The sequence below is a fragment of the Caretta caretta genome, chromosome 7 (assembly GCF_965140235.1).
Source record: "Caretta caretta isolate rCarCar2 chromosome 7, rCarCar1.hap1, whole genome shotgun sequence".
In the NCBI taxonomy this organism is placed as follows: Eukaryota; Metazoa; Chordata; order Testudines; family Cheloniidae; genus Caretta; species Caretta caretta.
The window spans coordinates 48,598,411-48,616,425 of NC_134212.1; the positions used below are offsets into that span (position 1 = coordinate 48,598,411).

At 49.7% G+C, this 18,015-nt stretch overlaps 1 protein-coding gene across 1 annotated transcript; it reads left to right on the forward strand.

The window, feature by feature from the left end:
• The first annotated feature begins 2,717 nt into the window (after positions 1-2,717).
• On the forward strand, positions 2,718-15,361 carry TUSC2 (tumor suppressor 2, mitochondrial calcium regulator). The gene is made up of 3 exons (XM_048859343.2): positions 2,718-3,100; positions 6,894-7,014; positions 10,869-15,361. The coding sequence occupies exons 1-3, from the start codon at positions 2,955-2,957 to the stop codon at positions 10,932-10,934; spliced, it is 333 nt and encodes a 110-aa protein (XP_048715300.1). The 5' UTR covers positions 2,718-2,954; the 3' UTR covers positions 10,935-15,361.
• The last annotated feature ends 2,654 nt before the right edge of the window (positions 15,362-18,015 follow it).

Consider the following 18,015-nt stretch of genomic DNA (forward strand, 5'->3'; position numbering starts at 1 on the left):
GCTAATGGCCATTGTAGAAGGCTGCCGTTCTCTGAGGGGTGCGTGTTTGGTAACACTGGATTCACAGTCACTGAGGTTTGCGGAGTCATGAGTTGGCTGGCCCACTACGGTAGCCCAAATTGTGTTGGTAAGCAATGGGGCAACCTATAAGGATTCAGGCTGTTGTCTCACACCATGAGTTACGCACCATGCAACCTGTGCAGCCCCCCCCCCCCCACATGCATGCAAATAGAGAGCAGCAGTCTCCCCCCTCCCCCCCATCTCCCGGGGACCCAGCCTCAGGAAGAATGGGCGACCATATAACAAATTACAGTAGTATGGTGCCACTCACCCTGCATAAGCCCAGACCCCTTTAAAAATTCAAGGATCATTTCTCCTGTCCCTCTGGGGTGAAGCATGGCAGCTGTTTCCAGCTACCCATGGCAGTGATATGCACCAGTGTAGACCAGGAAGTGAGGCTGATACGAGTATCCACAGGGAGGAATTAGGGAGGTGCAATTGAATTCTTGCGGCTGGGAATTTGCCAGAACATTGCCCCATGCAGCCTTTTCCCTCCGTGACTTCCACCTTCAGTACCTTCCCCTCTGTACCGTACATCTCACACGGGCATAGCAATGTTTGGGGTACTGATCTACAGGATGTCTGAAGAGGACTCATTGCAATCGGCCGAGCAAGGCTGGGGCAGGAGGGTCAATGGGATGAACTTTTCCCGGCGGTTTGATGACAATAATAGACAGTGTGCTGTGGATTGACATTAGCCATAGTCAGGAGAGAGCAGGGGCTGTGTAATCTGCCTCCTGGGAAGGAGTTCCCTACTTCAACCCTTACCCTAAACCCATTCTACTCCCTGCACCGGCTGCTCAGCCTGGGGACAAGCCCCCTGTCCCTGTCCGGCCTGCAGAGCCCATGTAGCTGTGGAGGGCTGGGTGGGTGCCACCCTGCTGCCAGCCCAGGCTGGATTCCTGAGCACGGCATGGAAGGCCTCGGCACTGTTGGCCACAAGACAGGCAGTGCCAGTGGGTGGAGGAATCTTTCGGACACATGCTACCAGCCAGCTAGATTTGCTGCTGGAGCAGAATGGAGGAGAAACCCAGGCACCAACATGCCAGTTCCACAGAGCTGCTTCCCCGCCCTGACTCCTGCTCTGCCTGCCCATCCTAGCTTCTGGCCCTGGGAGAACAAGAGACTAAACATAAGGCCTGGAGGTGAGGACTTCTAGCAGGGCCTGGCTGTGTGTCTGAAAGGCACCATAAGGGGTACAGGTACCAGAGCAGGGGAGATGCCCTCCTGCTCTCCCCAGCACTCACCACAGCTGGGAAAGCTCACCCGCCAGGGACAATGCCCCACTGGGCTGAGAAGCCCAGGTGCCAGCCTGGTGGCAGGTGCCGCTGAGTCATGCTAGGAGGCAGATGTGCCCTGCCACTGAACGCTCTACACTCTCCCCCTCCCCTAGCACCCCTGCACCCAGTCAGCCCTTGCCCTGGGGAGCATATGCCTGGGAAGGGGGAGGGGAAGAGGCTGTGTGTGCTTGGGAGTGGGGGAAACGGGCAGTGGAGGAAGAGCAGGAACTGCGTGCACCAAGGAGGTGCGGGAGGACAGAGACTGTGTGTCTGTGTGTGTGGGGGGGGGGGTTGTGTGTGACCCGGGGCGGGGTGGAGGCAGCAGGAGGGGGCCGGAGGCTGTGTGTGAAGGGGCGGGGTGGAGGCAGCAGGAGGGGGCCGGAGGCTGTGTGTGAAGGGGCGGGGTGGAGGCTGCGGGAGGGGGACGGGGGCTGTGTGTGAAGGGGGCGGGGTGGGGGCAGCGGGAGGGGGACGGGGGCTGTGTGTGAAGGGGCGTGGTAGAGGCAGCGGGAGGGGGACGGGGGCTGTGTGTGAAGGGGAGGGGTGGGGGCAGCAGGAGGGGGACAGGGGCTGTGAGTGAAGCGGGCGGGGTGGGGGCAGACAGAAGGGGTGGGGGCAGCGGGAGGGGGATAGGGGCTGTGAGTGAAGGGGGCGGGGTGAGGGCAGCGGGAGGGGGATGGGACTGTGTGTGAAGGGGGCGGGGTGGAGGCTGTGGGAGGGGGGTGGGGGCTGTGAGTGAAGGGGGCGGGGTGAGGGCAGAGGGAGGGGGACTGGGGCTGTGCGTGAAGGGGGCGGGGTGGGGGCAGCGGGAGGGGGATGGGGGCTCTGAGTGAAGGGGGATGGGGGCTGTGTATGAGGGAGCGGGAGGGGGGCGGGGGCTGTGTGTGAAGGGAGCAGGGTGAAGGCTGCAGAAGGGGGGTGGGAGCTGTGTGTGAAGGGGCAGGGTGGGAGCAGCGGGAGGGAGTGGGGGCAGCGAGAGGGGGGCAGGGGCTGTGTGTGAAGGGCGCGGGGTGGAGGCTGCGGGAGGGGGACGAGGGCTGTGAGTGAAGCGGGCGGGGTGAGGGCAGCGGGAGGGGGATGGGACTGTGTGTGAAGGGGGCGGGGTGGGGGCTGTGAGGGGAGGGGGGTGGGGGCTGTGAGTGAAGGGGGCGGGGTGAGGGCAGAGGGAGGGGGTGGGGGCTGTGTGTGAGGGGGGGTGGGGGCAGCGGGACCGGGGCTGTGTGTGAGGGGGGGTGGGGGCAGCCGGAGCGGGACGGCGGCTGTGTGTGAGGGGGGGTGGGGGCAGAGGGAGGGGGTGGGAGCTGTGTGTGAAGAGGGCGGGGTGGAGGCTGCGGGAGGGCAGGTGGGAGCTGTGTATGCCGGGAAGAGGCGGGGTCGGGAACCGGGACTCGAGCCTATTAACTCCGACCCCAACCCGCCGCGTCACGTGAGGGGGAGGAGTCTCACATTGTAGCGCTGCTCCTCGCACTCTCCCCGCCCGCCGATCACGTGAGGCGGGCGCCCCGCGCGGCCGGAAGTGTCGTAGGGCGGATCGGGGTGGGGTCTCTCCGTTGCTGGGCTCCGCGAAGGCGCCGGGTGGCTCCTGCCTGCCGGGGCCATGCTCCCGCCCTGAGTATGGGTGCCAGCGGCTCCAAGGCCCGCGGCCTCTGGCCCTTCGCCTCCCCCGGGCCGGGTGGCGCCGCTGGCCCCGGCGGGGAGCAGGCCCTTGCCCGGGCGCGCGGCTGCCGTAGCGCCACCCCCTTCGTCTTCACCCGCCGCGGGTAAGGGCGGGGCGGGCGCCTGGTTTCCATAGGGCAGGGGGTGGGTTGCTATGGGGCTGGCTCCCATTGGTTGGGGGGTTGGCTGTTGGAATGGGCTCCCATAGGCAGGGGGACCTCTTTCCATGGGGCAGGGAGTGGGTTGCTATGGGGTGGGCTCCCATGGGATGGGGGGTCTCGTTTCTCTGGGGTGTGTTGCTGTGGGAGTTGGGGGTGTAATGGTTTGGGCTCCCGTGCAGCAGGTGGCAGCCAGCAGGTTCCCATGGGGCAGGAAGTTGTCAGAATTGGAGGGAGCGAGTTGCTCTGGGGTAGGCGGTGGCTGGGGGCTGCACATCTCGTTCGCTATAGGATAGCACAGTCTGGCAAAGAGGCAGGATCTTCTGACCCCCTGCATGATGCCTTTCTCACTTCCAGGCCACATTCAGATGAGTTTCTTCTGCTGTAAAGTGGCCCTTGCGGTGTCCTGGTGGGTATGTTGGATCCTGGGGTCTGCATCAAAGAGCTGTGACATCTGAATAAACTGTCACATCCTGGAAAATCTGAGGCCTAGACGGGCACCATTGTGCCCCTGAGCAGCCTTAGCTGGAGCCTTATAGTGCCCAGTGACACCTGGCACTTGCAAGTACCGCTGGTCCATATGTTCCTATCCATGGAATATTCTCTGTGGTGCCTCTCTAGGGTTGACTGCAGAGTCTTAGTTAAAGTTACACACTTTTTTAGTGATTAGAGGGTACAGTTTGGATACAGAATCATTTTTTAGTGATTAGAGGGTACAGTTTGCACCCTGAAGCCCTACGTAGTAGGCTGGGAGGAGGATGGATTTGCCTATAAGGGGCATTCACTATAAAGGGTGAGGGTGCTGAGCTCTGGGAAGACAGAAATGTTACTCTTCCCAGGGCTCTTGGCAAGAATGGGGAGGGGCAAAACAAAAAGCTCTGAATGTAGTTTCTCACACTAAGCTTTGGAACTTATGTTTCCCAATGCATGGTAACGTAGCTCCCCTCTGTGGCATCTGTGCACAGATAAGAGTATATAATTTCTTTTGATTTGTCTCCTTTTTATTTAAAAATAGATAGTGCATCTAATTGCAGCTCTTATTCATATGTGTTTTTTAAGGAGATAGAACTGTCGGGCCAAGGAGATGGGGACTTTACCTTTGGGGAGGAAGAATGAATGACTGAGTCCAGTGACCCAGCTGTGTCAAGGTCACAGTGAGGGGCCCAAGAAGAACTGTGCTTCCTGCCTTATGAGGTGTCACAGTTGGGGTGAGGAATAGCCCCCCAATTGTAGAGGTACCAGGGTACAGTCACTTAGATGTGCAAAGTCAGTGGTGTTCAGTAGCAGCTACTCCTTCAGTGAGAAGCACAGACTGTACCTAGTGAGGCAAAGACATGGGATCTTGCTGATTGCCTGCCAACTAAGCTTTGTGCATTGGGGCAGGGCAAGCCCTATCACCTGTTTAGATTGAGGCTCCTGTTAGTACTTTTTACTGATCACTGTGTCTGGAGTTATTTCCCATCAGTAGCTGTTTGAGGCTTTTCACCTCTGGAAAAGCCTCAAGTCTTTTGTCAAGAACTTGGAAGCAGACTGTACCTGCCTGATCTTTGTATTCTTCTGTGGACAAAATCTGGCAGGGGCAGAGTCCTATCTGGGAGCTAGCAGACTGTTAGCTGAGCGGGAAGTAAATGTAGAGCTGCAACTAAAGCCTTTATCTTAGTGACTGGGTTGAAATGGATTGCCTCCGTCAGAGCTATGGGCACCACAAAGTTGTTTCTTTGCCAGTTCTTAAATTATGTGATTAATATTGTGCCAAAATCCTTGACTTTTGCCTTGGGTTCATTTCCTCCTAATTAGCTGTTGGCATACTGGTGTACCTCCTTTCTTGACAGGAGAGTCATCAGGTGCACCTGAATCAAATGGCATACCTGGCAAACTGTTGCCTGTAGTTAGCTGAAATTCTACCCCTCTTCCTTGGATATAAAGGAAGGTGTAATAACTGATGTTTATCTGCGAATTGGCATAGTCTCAATACTCCTCTTTAGTCTAGCCTAAATCGGTAGCTTGTGTGTCTCTTTCTTTATACCTACAAGCCAGTCGGGAGGTGCAGGATTTGCAATGTGTGGAAACAGGGAAATTCAACAGCAATCCAAAAGGCTGCAGTTGGGCTTTTATTTTTTGTTTATATGTGGCTTCTGTCCAGAAAGGAAGCTGTGCTACTCTCTTATCCCACCACTGTTTTGAAGAATTGTGTGGCTTCTTTAGAGGTACCAGTATATTGCTTTTGTATCTTATGTTCATTTCAAGGATAGGGTAGCTTTGGATGGTGTAGCAAGGGGAATGTCAGTGCTGTAGCTGTCGTTTGTGTCATTGGAGGACTTCAGGTACATGTGAGTCAGCTGTACAAATCTTGGTACACTCAGTATCTGTGTGTGCATGGAGCTGTGGTGTTTACATTAGTGCAGTCTTAGTGCTATGTGGTAAAATTGGTTCAGTCCCATAGAGAAAGGGAACTGGGTGTTCAAACATATCATAAACTGGGACAAGGGGGAAGTTAATAGCCGAGTTGATTCTGGGGCCTTTTACCACCAGGTCACGGGTTCTGATATAGATCCGTTAGTAGTGACCCAAGTTGGTTATCACCTGATGATTTTGATTCCTGTGAAATAAACTGTCATCTCACTTTGGATCCTAGTGAAGAAGTGTTTACATCACAAAACTCACCATCTGTGAGCCTTGATTAGCTCCATTGCTAGCAGATAAGCCAGGCACTGAATAGATCAGACTGAATTCCCCTCTTGCCACAAGAAATCCTGAAGTCATCTAATGACTTATTTTCCCCTTTAACTGCAGCAGTCTCTCTTGGGGTAGGAGAGAGTGCTCTTGAACTGCAGGGTCCCCATTTAGTGAGCTTAGTTCATAGTTCCTATTTCATGCCTGATCCAAGTGTGCTCTCTTTTAACTTAAAACTAGGTGTGTTTGAGCAGTGAACGTAAGACTTGATCTTGTAGTTAAAAATGGCCTTGTACCCTTTGTGCTGAATAGCTGTCTAGCTTGGCAACAACTTGAGCTTGTTTGTCCAAGAGTCAAACTGTTCTGGTGGCTGTTGTACCCTTGAGTGCCACAGATCCGCCAGTGTGGGCATGGAATCAGAGCTGGGAAGCGTGCTTGGTACTGATTTACCATGGCTCCATTGGTCTGTGTTTAACTGCTTATAATTGCTTCTGTACAAAACCAACTTTCCGGCTGTGTGAGTTGATAGCAAACCTTATCTCTGTATACAGAATGGGAGCAGTAGCTCCATCTTCTTCTCTCTCCCATCTCAGCCCTGGTTTGGCCAGGCCCTTGTGATGGAGGGACTGCAATCTTCATGGTCCATTTAGTCCCTTACCACTCCACTGAGCCTGACTGTGCAACCTCGGGGTGGGCTGATCTGCCTACACAGCAGCTGCTGGCACTTCCATTGAAATCTGAGTACTGTATGTATTTAATGCCAGTTGCTGAGTGGCTTTATGATGCAGATTTCTGTCCTGCTAGATACTGCACTGAGGCCAACTCCTTGTTTCACAGCTGCTGAACAGCTGTCAGATGGAAATGACTCTTGGCTGCTGACCCAAGCTGACAGGTTCCATATCGCATTTTCCAGTCCCATGGTGCCCAGCCCTCTCCAGTGTGTAATGTCCAAAACAGCTGATGTCTGCCAGCCTACTGCTGCCCTCTTCCCAAAATGTTTGGGTAGGGATCATTGATGGCCAGTCCTCCCAGTCTCTTATGTGCTCCTCTCCTCATTCCTCTGCAGCTCCATGTATTATGATGAGGATGGGGATCTCGCCCATGAATTCTATGAGGAGACAATTGTCACCAAGAATGGGAGGAAGCGCGCCAAACTGAAAAGGATCCACAAGAACCTGATACCTCAGGTAACGTGCTCAGAAACAAAAGTGACCCTACTGTGACAGGTTTGGGCCCTTTGAAGTGTCAACTGATGTGCTGGGATGCCACTGAATCAGCCTATTCTGCCAGCCTGGGTTCCCTTTACCTGGCCTTGCTCACAGGCCTCTTCCAATCAAGCACACAGGCAGGGCCACACCCAGCTGCACAGAGAGACAGAGATCTCCTCTGGAAAGATTTAGCCTTAGAGGCGTACCCCAACACTCTGGGTTTGTACCCTTTAAAGGGAGTGGGCACTAAAGGTTTTATGAAATGCTCCCCCTCCCTCAATGTGGAGGGAGATATGCACAACTTCTTGCCCCCCCCCAGTTAGAAATTACATAAAGTGGGTTATATTATAAACAAGAAATAAGTTTAACTACAAAAGGTGAATTTTAAGTGAATGTAAGAGATAACAGACAGAACAAAGCAGATTACTGACCAAATAAAACAAAATACGCAATCTGGGCTCAATATACTTAAGAAACAGGTTACAAAATGCAATTTCTTACCCTAAATGTTGTTTTAGGCAGGTTGCAAAGTTTCTGTGGTTCAGAGATCCAGTTATATTTCTCTTCAGACTGGACCCCTTCCTAAGTCTGGACTCCTTCCCTTCAGGTGGCTTTAGCAGTCTTCTTGGGCAGACAGGCCATGGAGAGGAGTCCCATTTTCCTTTCTCTCCACCCTTAAATAGGGTTTACATAAGGCGTGAATTCTTTGTTTCCCAAACTTGACCCCCCCCCCCCCCTTTCCTTCCAGTGGAATATTAAAAGAAGTCCCAGGTAATGTTTAGTATCAGGTGACAAGACCACCTGACTGTGTAGTATCACAGAGTCCATGAGTCAGTGGCAATATGGAGCATCCTCAGGAAGGCCAAGCCTTTTCACAGTCCATTTTCCTTGCTGATGGGTCATCAGCCCAGTCTGGCTTTTCCATTGTTGTACCTGAAGTGTTAGCAGAGGGCGTCACCCAAAGTAACGTAGTTGAAATACAGATACATTGTCAATATTCCTAACTTCAGATACAGAAATGATGTAGGCTTTCAAATTGGATAATCACATTAAGTAAATTTTAACCTTTCCAAAGAGATCTTACAAGACCCATCTTACATAAAGTGCATCTGTTATGTCAATCATATCATAAGCATATTTTCATAAAGAATATGGAGTGAAACGTCACAGTGCGCCAAACTTAAAAGGATCCACAAGAACCTGATATCTCAGGTAACACGCTCAGAAACAAAAGCGACCCTTGTGGGGACTCGACCGGTAATGTATTAACGTGCTGTGCAGGACGCCCGGGTTCCTTTGTGATCTCTTACCAATGGAGCACCTGGAATTTGTGCTAGGGCTCATCCCCTGGAAGTCTAGTGGTAGCTCACTGCAATCCTGACTAGATATGCCTATGGGACAATGGCTTTCAAATTACATGGAAACCTTTTGCCCAGATTTCTTTTTCTGCTCAACGCTCCCGAAGGGAAGGGTAGGTATTCCACCCCCACCCTTGTGTCCAGGCCTCCTTGTTCTGAAGCAGAAATAAGATTGAGTAGAGGGCACCTACGTATGGGGGTGTTCTGAAAATCCTGCATGATTAAGTGCATGGCTCAACCCCCTATCTCTCACTGACGGGGTGAGAGAAACAAATACTAAGTAACTTGACCGTTTTAAACACTAGTTTCCAGACAGCAAACACCAAGGAAGCTCTGACATTGGTATGCCCCATAGAGCCACTTGATGGTGCCAGTCTGGAACAAAATCCAAACTGTGACTTAGTGAACCAGCAGAGTGAGGTCAGGGAAGCCAATTAGCATGATACACTTGTGTCAGGAAGTTCCTGCTTTCTGAAGCCAACAGTCTGACCTTAAAAATGAACATTGACTCCCTGTTCTGTGATTTACAGTATCAACACTCAGCATTGATATAAAACCCCTTCATTTTCAAACCCTCCGCTCAAGTCCTTGAAGTTATCTTTTATTATAAACTGTAAAAGGAACAATATAACAAACCGTTCTAAAATCAAACAAAAGAATAAATAAGGGGGTGGAGGGGAAGAGTCAGATATAGGAAGGGACCGGGGACCAGAGGTTCTAAATGTGGGGTATTGGTTGTGATTTGACTAGTTTTCAGGGGTTTAAAATTGAGAAGTGCTGAAGCAGATGTTAGGGTAGAGCAGACTTCATGCAAACACAGCAGTACTGTCTCTAGGTCAGTGAAAATGGGTGTGTTGTCGCCATCTGACAGCAGTTCAGTGGCTACTATGAGATGAGTTGGGGGGGGGGCTGGGGTCTCAGTCCAGCTTCTAGTGGGCAGCTGTCCATATTGCACAGTTGCCACTAATTGACGCCATTATTGGCATTCTCAGGAGAGAGACTGAATGGGCTGTGGGAAGCAAGCTCCCCGTTTGCTCCTTGAGGGGATCCATTTGGACGGTGGAGTGAGACACAGAGACAGTATGCAGTTTCTACCACCACTACCTATGCTTTATTTGTTTTATGGACAGGGGACCTCATTCTCCAGGACTGTTGGGCTGGCACCTTTCATGAGCGCTAAAAATAAACTCCGCCTAGCTGTGGCTTTCTAGTAGTGGCCACAGGAATTCTCATCTATTCCAAGGCTTTTGTATGTAGTTATGAAGGTCTTGTTTATTTTGCAAAATACATTTGTTGCATTCACGCTATACCCAGGCACCCATATGAGCTGGTGCCGCTTTCTAGCAGCAGCTGCCATGTGACAAACTTGTCCACGTTGTCATGAACCAAGCAAGGCCCATTAACTGGGAGGCCACAGGTCAAGACATTCCCTAGTTCCTTTTTTTTGTGTTAGTCTCCTGCAAAACCTGTGGTTGTTCTCCAGAAAATACAGATCTTTTATTAAATGTAATAAAACTTTCTCAGTTTTTGTCATCCTTGCAATAGGCCTTTGTCCTTGGCTAGCACCTTATAGTTCTGGCCATCCAGAAGCCTTGCAAACACAAACTAACCAGTTCATTTCAAAGAAGCATTGTCACCGTACTGCAGGTGAAGAAATGTAAGCATAAAGGGTGAAGTGACTTCTCTTCCCATAGTCTAAACACTAGACCATATTCCCAGCCTCTCGTATGTCTAGTGGGGATTGCCCTAGTTCAAACTAGTTCTGATCCCTCTGTGAAACCAGAGCATAAAACCCATTAGCGCACACATCCTTTGCCTATCGACCCTGAAGCTACTTTGCTTTCTGATGTGTTTGTAATGGAAGAATATTCACACCAAAGCACATTAAATGCATAAGGCTTAGAGTTCTGCTTTAGTTGACACACATGCTTGTTACATTCACAGTATCTATCACTCCTTGGACAGAAAGCTTGCTTGTGCACAAGGGTCTTTGATCTTTTCTTCTGTTCAGTCACTTAGTCCTTTCTTTTCCAGTCTTTTAAATGACTTTTAAATTAAAGGTGCCAGACTAATAGCCCTGGAAGCTGATGACCTTCTAGTCATGGATCAGGTGGAATGCGGACAGCGACAGGCTGAGCTGCTTCCCCCCCGCGCCCCTCCCCCCCATTCTCATGCTGTTGTCGTTCCTCAGTGTCGTAGGAACTGAGCACCTTAGTCTGACTTTTAGGGGCTACTTCTAGCAGCACATCCAGTCTGTTTTGCCTGCCTGGTGCTCAGAGTGTCAACCAACAGCTCAGTTGTGATGGTTTAATGAACTCTTGTCCATTAAGAACTGGACTGGGACATAAGCTCTATTGTCTGTCTCCATCTGCTGTGACTTGCAGAGCATGGGACCTTTGTTTGCAGGCCTTATCTTAAGACTCTGCTCTGACCAGTGTCTCCCCTGCCTTTTTACCCTCCTTGCTCTTTTTTCAGGGTATAGTGAAACTGGAGCACCCTCGCATTCATGTGGACTTCCCCGTTATCATCTGCGAGGTCTGAGCTGCGGGGGGAGTGTGAGCTGCTGTTGTGTGCCGTCAGTGCACCCAACCTGCCCAGCCTTACCATACCTAATGTAACCGCACAAGGCTGCCTTGTGTTCCTGAACCACAATGGACTGCCAGCACAGAGGCACACACTCTTGACTTTGGAGCTCCTCTTTCCTGGAGGAGGAGGAAGAGATGGGGTGGTGCAGAATTGGCTAGTTACCTGGAATAGAATTGGCTAGGAATCTCTTCACAAGTCAGACGAGACATGTGACCTTGTTTAGCAACATGCTTAACAATACCCTCGACTGAGTCAGAAGATTGAAATCCTTCTCGTGGCTGCCATCAGATGTTTGGATGGATCACTGAACTGCCCATGACACTTGTGTTTGAGGTTTTAAAGGGAGAGCCATCCTGCATCTCTTGCCGAACAAAATCGCTGCTTCTCAGGTACCTGCCCCAGGTAGAGTTGAGGTCAGTTAATTCACCTCTGTGGGGCTAGGGGCAGCCCCCTAATGCCCCTTCCCTACAAAGTGGTGATGAATAAAAGAGTAGTGGTGTAGTTTATCCTTGGGGGTGGGGGGTGGGAGGTTGGTTATGCAGTGCCGCCCCAGGTTGATCTGGGAATGGAGGGTAAATGGGGCGGTCTGAGGTGGAGCTAATCTCGAGAACCCCACTGAAACAGAGTAGCGCTTCTCGGGAAGGTAGAAGACCAGATTTCATTGCATCAGACCTCAGTCTCCTCTTTTATACAGCCCCCTCCCGTGCTCAGCGTTATTTTGTACTTCTTAGCGATATGGTTTGTCTCGTCCCCAGAAGCCTTTCCAGTGGCTCTAGATACCCCAGCTCAGCTGTTGGTGTTAAGACCTCTCCGAAAATCCCATTGGCCAGTGGTGGCGCTGTGCAGTGCCAGCAGAGCAAACAGTCCGATCTTTGCAGCAAGATCAATGGACGCTGCTGGAAGCAGCAGCAGTCCTCAGAGCTGAGTGACTGGGCTGGCAGCCCATGTTAACCCACACAGCTTTGCAGTTAGGATTCGCACAGCAGGGCTTAGTTTGCCACCCATTAGCATGCATCTGCCTTGGCGGGAGCAGGCTGCGCTCCTGTTGAGTGGCGTTCTTCCCTCTCCTGAATCTGGTGTGTTGGAGTGTGGGGTACGAGGTGTGAACTCTTGTATTAGCCATAGCATTTATTTTGGGGCTCAGTCCCTCTCAGAATGTGGTTCTGGGTAACTTTCATGTGTTGATCAGTTGTGCCCTAGTGCCGCCAGCATGCCCCAGCTGTGTGTAGCTGTGATAGAGCCAAGGCAGGAATGAAGAGTCAGCTTTTACCCTCTAAAGCAATTGGTGTTAGCCCCCTCCTGTCTTGGAAATCTCCCTGAGATATGAAGCCTGGGTTCTTCCACTGCACCCATTCCTCTCTTTCTTTCTCCCTATGGGGACAAGAGGGAATGCAATGCACTTTAATGGAAGGTTCTCTCTTCCCCACCCAACTTGATAAAGAAACACCTGGCTATTGGGACAGCTCCCTCTTCCAGCTAGACTCATGGTGGCAGTACTGAAACTGTGCATTGGTGCGTCTGCCACTTCATGCCTGCTTCCTCATTTGAAGGATTGAGTGCTGGCTGGTTGCTGCTGAGCTGGGGTGAGACTACCCCCATCCCAAACACTAGAAGTCATGGTCTCTCGGTTCCGGGTGACATGAGAATGGGCAGAGTCGCTGTGCACAAGCAGGATGTCAGGGATCCTTACCACTATCTACCCCTCCAAGAACTCCTGTGAAGCTTTAAAACTGGATCGAGATGTGGCTCCCACAGCAGTCAGCTTATTAGAGACATCTTGTTTCCCCTTCCAGAGCATGTAATTTACTTTCTGAGCACTTCAGACATTTGCTACCTCGATGTTTGTTTAATTTAAGCTGCTGCTGCAAAGTTGTAGCAGTATCCGTGTGTCTCTATTGGTTGTATCCCTCTCCACACCCCTGAGAATAGTTCTAGGGGCTGTATGCCATTCTGATAGAGGTCTGGTAGTTAGCAATAGCAATGCTCGCACTCAGACTCGGCCTTGTTCCCCAATCGCTCTCTGTAGTGGTTGGAGTGAAACTACAGCACTGAGGGACCAAAGGTGGTTCTCCCCTTCCCCCCCCCAGCATGGAAGTTAGTTTTCACAGGTAGAGTGCTTTGATAGCTCCAGCAGAGAGCGCTTTTACACTGTGATGCTGAGCATTTCCTTCTAGATCAGTGTTGTTCTTCCACCTACTTGGAAAAGTCGCTCTTAAAAAAAAAAATCCTATTAAAGTGTCTCTTGTTTGCACCAGCCATTCTCTAGCAGGTGACTTGGGTTCATCTCAGACCAAGGCTTGCAGATCTCCTTGAAAGAGGCACATCTCTGGTGGCTGAGCTTGGCTGGAGGACACCATCTCCAACAAAGAAATGGATCAAGCTATGTGAGGCTGACTCAGCCCTGGACCCCTGCTCTGATACGGGGAGACCTAGCTCTGAAAACTACCCTCTTGCTTCTGCTTGTGGGGTGTGTGTAGGAGACAACTGGGGCTGGGAGCCCTCCTCTGGCTTCTCTTGATGGAGGCAAGAGACTGCAGGAGACCACTGGCCTCCTCCTGAGTGGAGAGCAGTATTGGTTAGGTCCTGAGTGGTGGGTGGAATCTAGCACAGGGGAAATGGGGAGATGTTTGGTATGGAGGAGAGTGCATGGGGAGGGAGGTGGCTTCTGTAGAAATGAGAACTGCTCGCCAGTATCTTATTTCCCCCCACATGTCCCCTGGAGCAAAGGTTGGTAGGGCATCACCTCCCATGTGCTTTGGTGTGGGGTGTGGTACCCGTGTTTGCAAATTCAGGAACAGGCACCTCATCCTTGTGCTGGGCAGGTTTGGGGCAGCAGGGTTAGATCTGTGTTCTGAATGCCAAGCTGGTCTAGGGTAGTGTCATGGGCTGTGCCCGGTGGAGCCGGCCGTTAGTTAAACAAGCTCCATGCCAAGAGTTGGTCAGAAATCAGTGAGCTGAATGGTGAGCTAGGTCTTTTGGGGAAGACTCTGTATGGAGGGAAAGGCAAGATGCTTTCCACTAGTATAAAAGAGAGGGAGCAGGAAGGGGAGTTAGTCCTTCTGAGTAGGCTGAGCTCCCCCTTCTGTGATTCCCAGAAACCATCTGCACACCACAAGCAGCAGGGATGAAAGGCTTGACTCTGGAAGGAGATGGTGTTTCATAGCAGCAAGCAGGGCTGGCCGGGAGACGGTGCATCTGGCAGAGCTTGTTGAATGGCTTTCACAGAGGAAGCCATGCTTTCCCCTTTGTACAGGGGTTTGTGTAGCACATCTTCACCTTGGCAAACCCTTGCTGCACTTGGGAACAGGAATGGGTTGCCCACTGCACAGTGAGTAACACTCTTGAGGTACCCAGCCAAGACTGAAAGGCACTGGGTATGTCTACACTGCAATTAAAACCCTGTGGCTGGCCTGTGTCCGCTGACTTGGGCTCACAGGGCTCGGATTAAGGGGCTGTTTAAGTGTAGTGTTAACTTTCAGGTCCAGGCTCAAGGACTCTGTGAGGTCTGGGGGTCCGAGTCTGAAAGTCTACACCACAATTAAATAGCCCCTGAGCCTGAGTCAGCTGGCACAGGCCAGCTGTGGTATCAAATTACAGTGCAGACATACCACTGTGTGCAGAGTACAGTGTCTGTCTCTCACATCTGGCCATAACATAGTAGCTTAGCCCTGTCATGTTCTTTTACTGGCTGCCTTGCTTCTGAATAGGGAGAGGTTACCAGGGCACCTTTTGCTCAGCAAAGCACCATGGGTAACCTATACCCATTTTCACTGTCCTTTAAATGCTCTGAGACAGCCTGTTGGGAAACTCCCTCTCTTCACACATCCTGAGCAATCCAGTCAGAGTCTTCCCCCAAGGAAGGGCTCATTCCACCCTACTTCTAAAGCAGCAGGCTTCCTACCCCTCTTCCTGACCCACTTCTTTTCTAGGCTGGTTAGCCCACTGGGGTTGAAGCTGTGCAGTCAATCTGCATGGATTCTAGAATCCCAGCCTTTCTCTCCCCCAACCCTATTTCCTAGTAGTGCTGGTCCCCTTGAGCCTACACAGACGGGATGAGGACCCTTGGGAACTGCTGAAGGGATATTTAAAATGTGAAGGTAATTGTAAATAGTATCTATGTCCACTATATTGTTGGAGCAAGCAAAAAAACCACACTTGGTTTCTTTTCAATTTTTTTACTACTTCTTTCTGTGCGACTTTGTGCTTTCAAGTGTGGATGTGTAGAATTGTACCCACCAACACTACACTTACAGCTCCTCTAGCAAATGGATAGGAGTTTCCAATTCAAACATGTACAATATTTTTGGTCCTCCTTCCTCTGCCTTTGAGTGCATCTGTCTAATTTTGTTAAATTTCAATAAAACTATTTGTAGATCCCAAAAGTTCAATGGCTGTCTTATTTTTGGAGGGTGATTTAGTAACTGGTCTTACTGCCTCTGTATGTAATGGACAGACAGGACATGTTAGAGCTAACATAGTGTGAACTTGCCATGCAAGCTTTACCCATACAGATGTCGCTGCCCATGTAGCAACCCCCCTAGTTCTACTCAGGGGCCTTACCTGATTCTCTCTCCCCTTCAGTTGTACTGACACAAGGAAAAACTCTTCTGAATTGTGCCCAGAAATAGGGCTTGCCTGAGGGGGACACATCTGTCTGCTTACATCCACCTCAGGATCTGAATCGATGTCTCTAAAATATGGTGTTTTGTGCCATCTGTTTTGTGGTAGTAAGTGAAAGCCATCAAGCTGAGGTGTTTATAAACAGATTCGTAAATAGAACGGCCATAGTGGCTTTGGAATCTATCTGTGGAGTCTTTACAAAATTAACAGATTTCAGAGGAACAGCCGTGTTAGTCTGTATTCGCAAAAAGAAAAGGAGTACTTGTGGCACCTTAGAGACTAACCAATTTATTTGAGCATGAGCTTTCGTGAGCTACAGCTCACTTCATCTGATGAAGTGAGCTGTAGCTCACGAAAGCTCATGCTCAAATAAATTGGTTAGTCTCTAAAATTAACAGAGTTTGTCTCCAGCTGATTAGTCTTATCCCCTTTAATTACACAAGTGTTTTCAACTGATGTGGGGGGAAGAGGCAAAGCTAAGCACAGCTGCTCTTTAGACTCCCGCAGCACAGTGAATGCTTCTAATAACCTCACCCCACTTGAAATAACAGGTATGTGGTACCTCAACATGCTTACACCTCACATTATTGCTACATAGGCTGTTCAAGTGCCATGTATGGATGCAGTGTGTGGTATTGAACACATGAACAGTTAGCCTGGGGGGGCTATCTAAGTGCTGAAGCTTGGATTATGTGATGTTGAAGTTTATTTATGTCATGATGGTCTTGGTTGTGATCTTGAGGTCCTAAGATGTGAGTGATCCCCTTGCAGGTACCCAAGAAGCAAATGAGCAAATCCTTTATTGATTTGGTAGAGTTAGCTTGCAAGGATTAATGTAGCAAGAATTAAAAATTTGTTGGCCCTGACACCACAGTTGTAGTTGCAACTGGAATTCTGATGATCATCAATCACGTTTATTTACATAGTGCCTAAGGACCAATCAAGAATTGTGCCAGAGCTGTAAAAACACACAACAGGAGCCAGTTCCTTCCCCGAAGAGCTTGTAATCTAGACGAGACAGACACACACGGTGGAGGGGGAAGGGGTAGAACACACCAGTCGAGCCAACAATGTGGTGTTGGCAAAGATGATGGTGATCCATGATTTTTTTGGGTCAGTTCAGACAGGAGCCTTGGTTTGATTCCCACTTTTGACTTGTGATTGGAACAACCTCCAAGTATAATTTTCTTTTAAATTATAGATTTGGGATTGGAAAAAAAATTTCCCTAGAGTTTCGAAAGCTCTGGTTAAAGAGATTTTTAGATGCCAACCACTCAAATTGTCAAACTCAAGGATGGCGTCTCATGACTTTTCTGTGACCTCTCATGCACAGGCACTGCAAAACCACAGTCGTGGGCAGGTCTGTCCACATGCACTCATGCTGAGGACAGAATTGGTGTTGAAGCAAAGTAATAATCTGAAGTAGTTGCTGACAGTGATCCAATCTATAGCAGCTAAACTGCTGTGTGTAAATTTCCATATGGTTTCATGTGCTTCAAACTTAAGCTCTAAGTTATACTTCGAACTTTTGCTTTTCAGTAAAGGCTGTTATAATGTAAGGGACATAATTTTATGATCTGATGTAAAACTTAATGTCAAGTTTTGATATTTGTCTAATTAGGAGTAGGTGAAATTTGTTTTTTGGGGGGAAAGATTTCTGAGTCCGATTTGTGCGTTCAGAAGTTAGTCTTTTGTTTTATGCATTCTTTCTCTATGAAAGACCAGACTTGTACGAATTGGAGGAAGGTATTAAAGCTTTTCTGCACTGCTGCTGAGAAAATTGTGATGGGTGGAAAGAGATGGCTTAGACTGTCAATTCACCTGTTACCAAGGGCAGAGTTAAGGTTGTCCGAGTGCAGAATTTTTATTTGGTGAGGGAATGAATGGGGGTTTAAGAGTAGCATCTGAATTATTTTTGATTCTGTGATTTCAGGTTTGTAACGTTTGGGTTTTGGTGTGCAATGGAATGTCTTGTTTCAAAATACACTCGGCAACCTTAACTAAAGTTAACTTTCCCTTAAGGGTTGGTCTCCACTGAGTTTTACTGGTAAAACTTATGTCTTATCAGTGTATGTTTTTTTTGTTTGTTTGTTTTTTTGGCCAACATGATCGTGCTAGTAAAGGCCCTACTGTAGAGGCAGTTGTACTAGTATAAATAGAGTCCTGCAAATCCACAGAGATCCACTTTATATCCATGGTTAGAATCATAGAAGATTAGGGTCGGAAGAGACCTCAGGAGGTCATCTAGTCCAACCCCCTGCTCAAAACAGGACCAACACCAACTAAATCATCCCAGCCAGGGTTGTGTCAAGCTGGGCCTTAAAAACCTTTAAGGATGGAGAATCCACCACCTCCTTAGGTAACCCATTCCAGTGCTTCACCACCCTCCTAGTGAAAGTGTTTCTTAATATCCAAC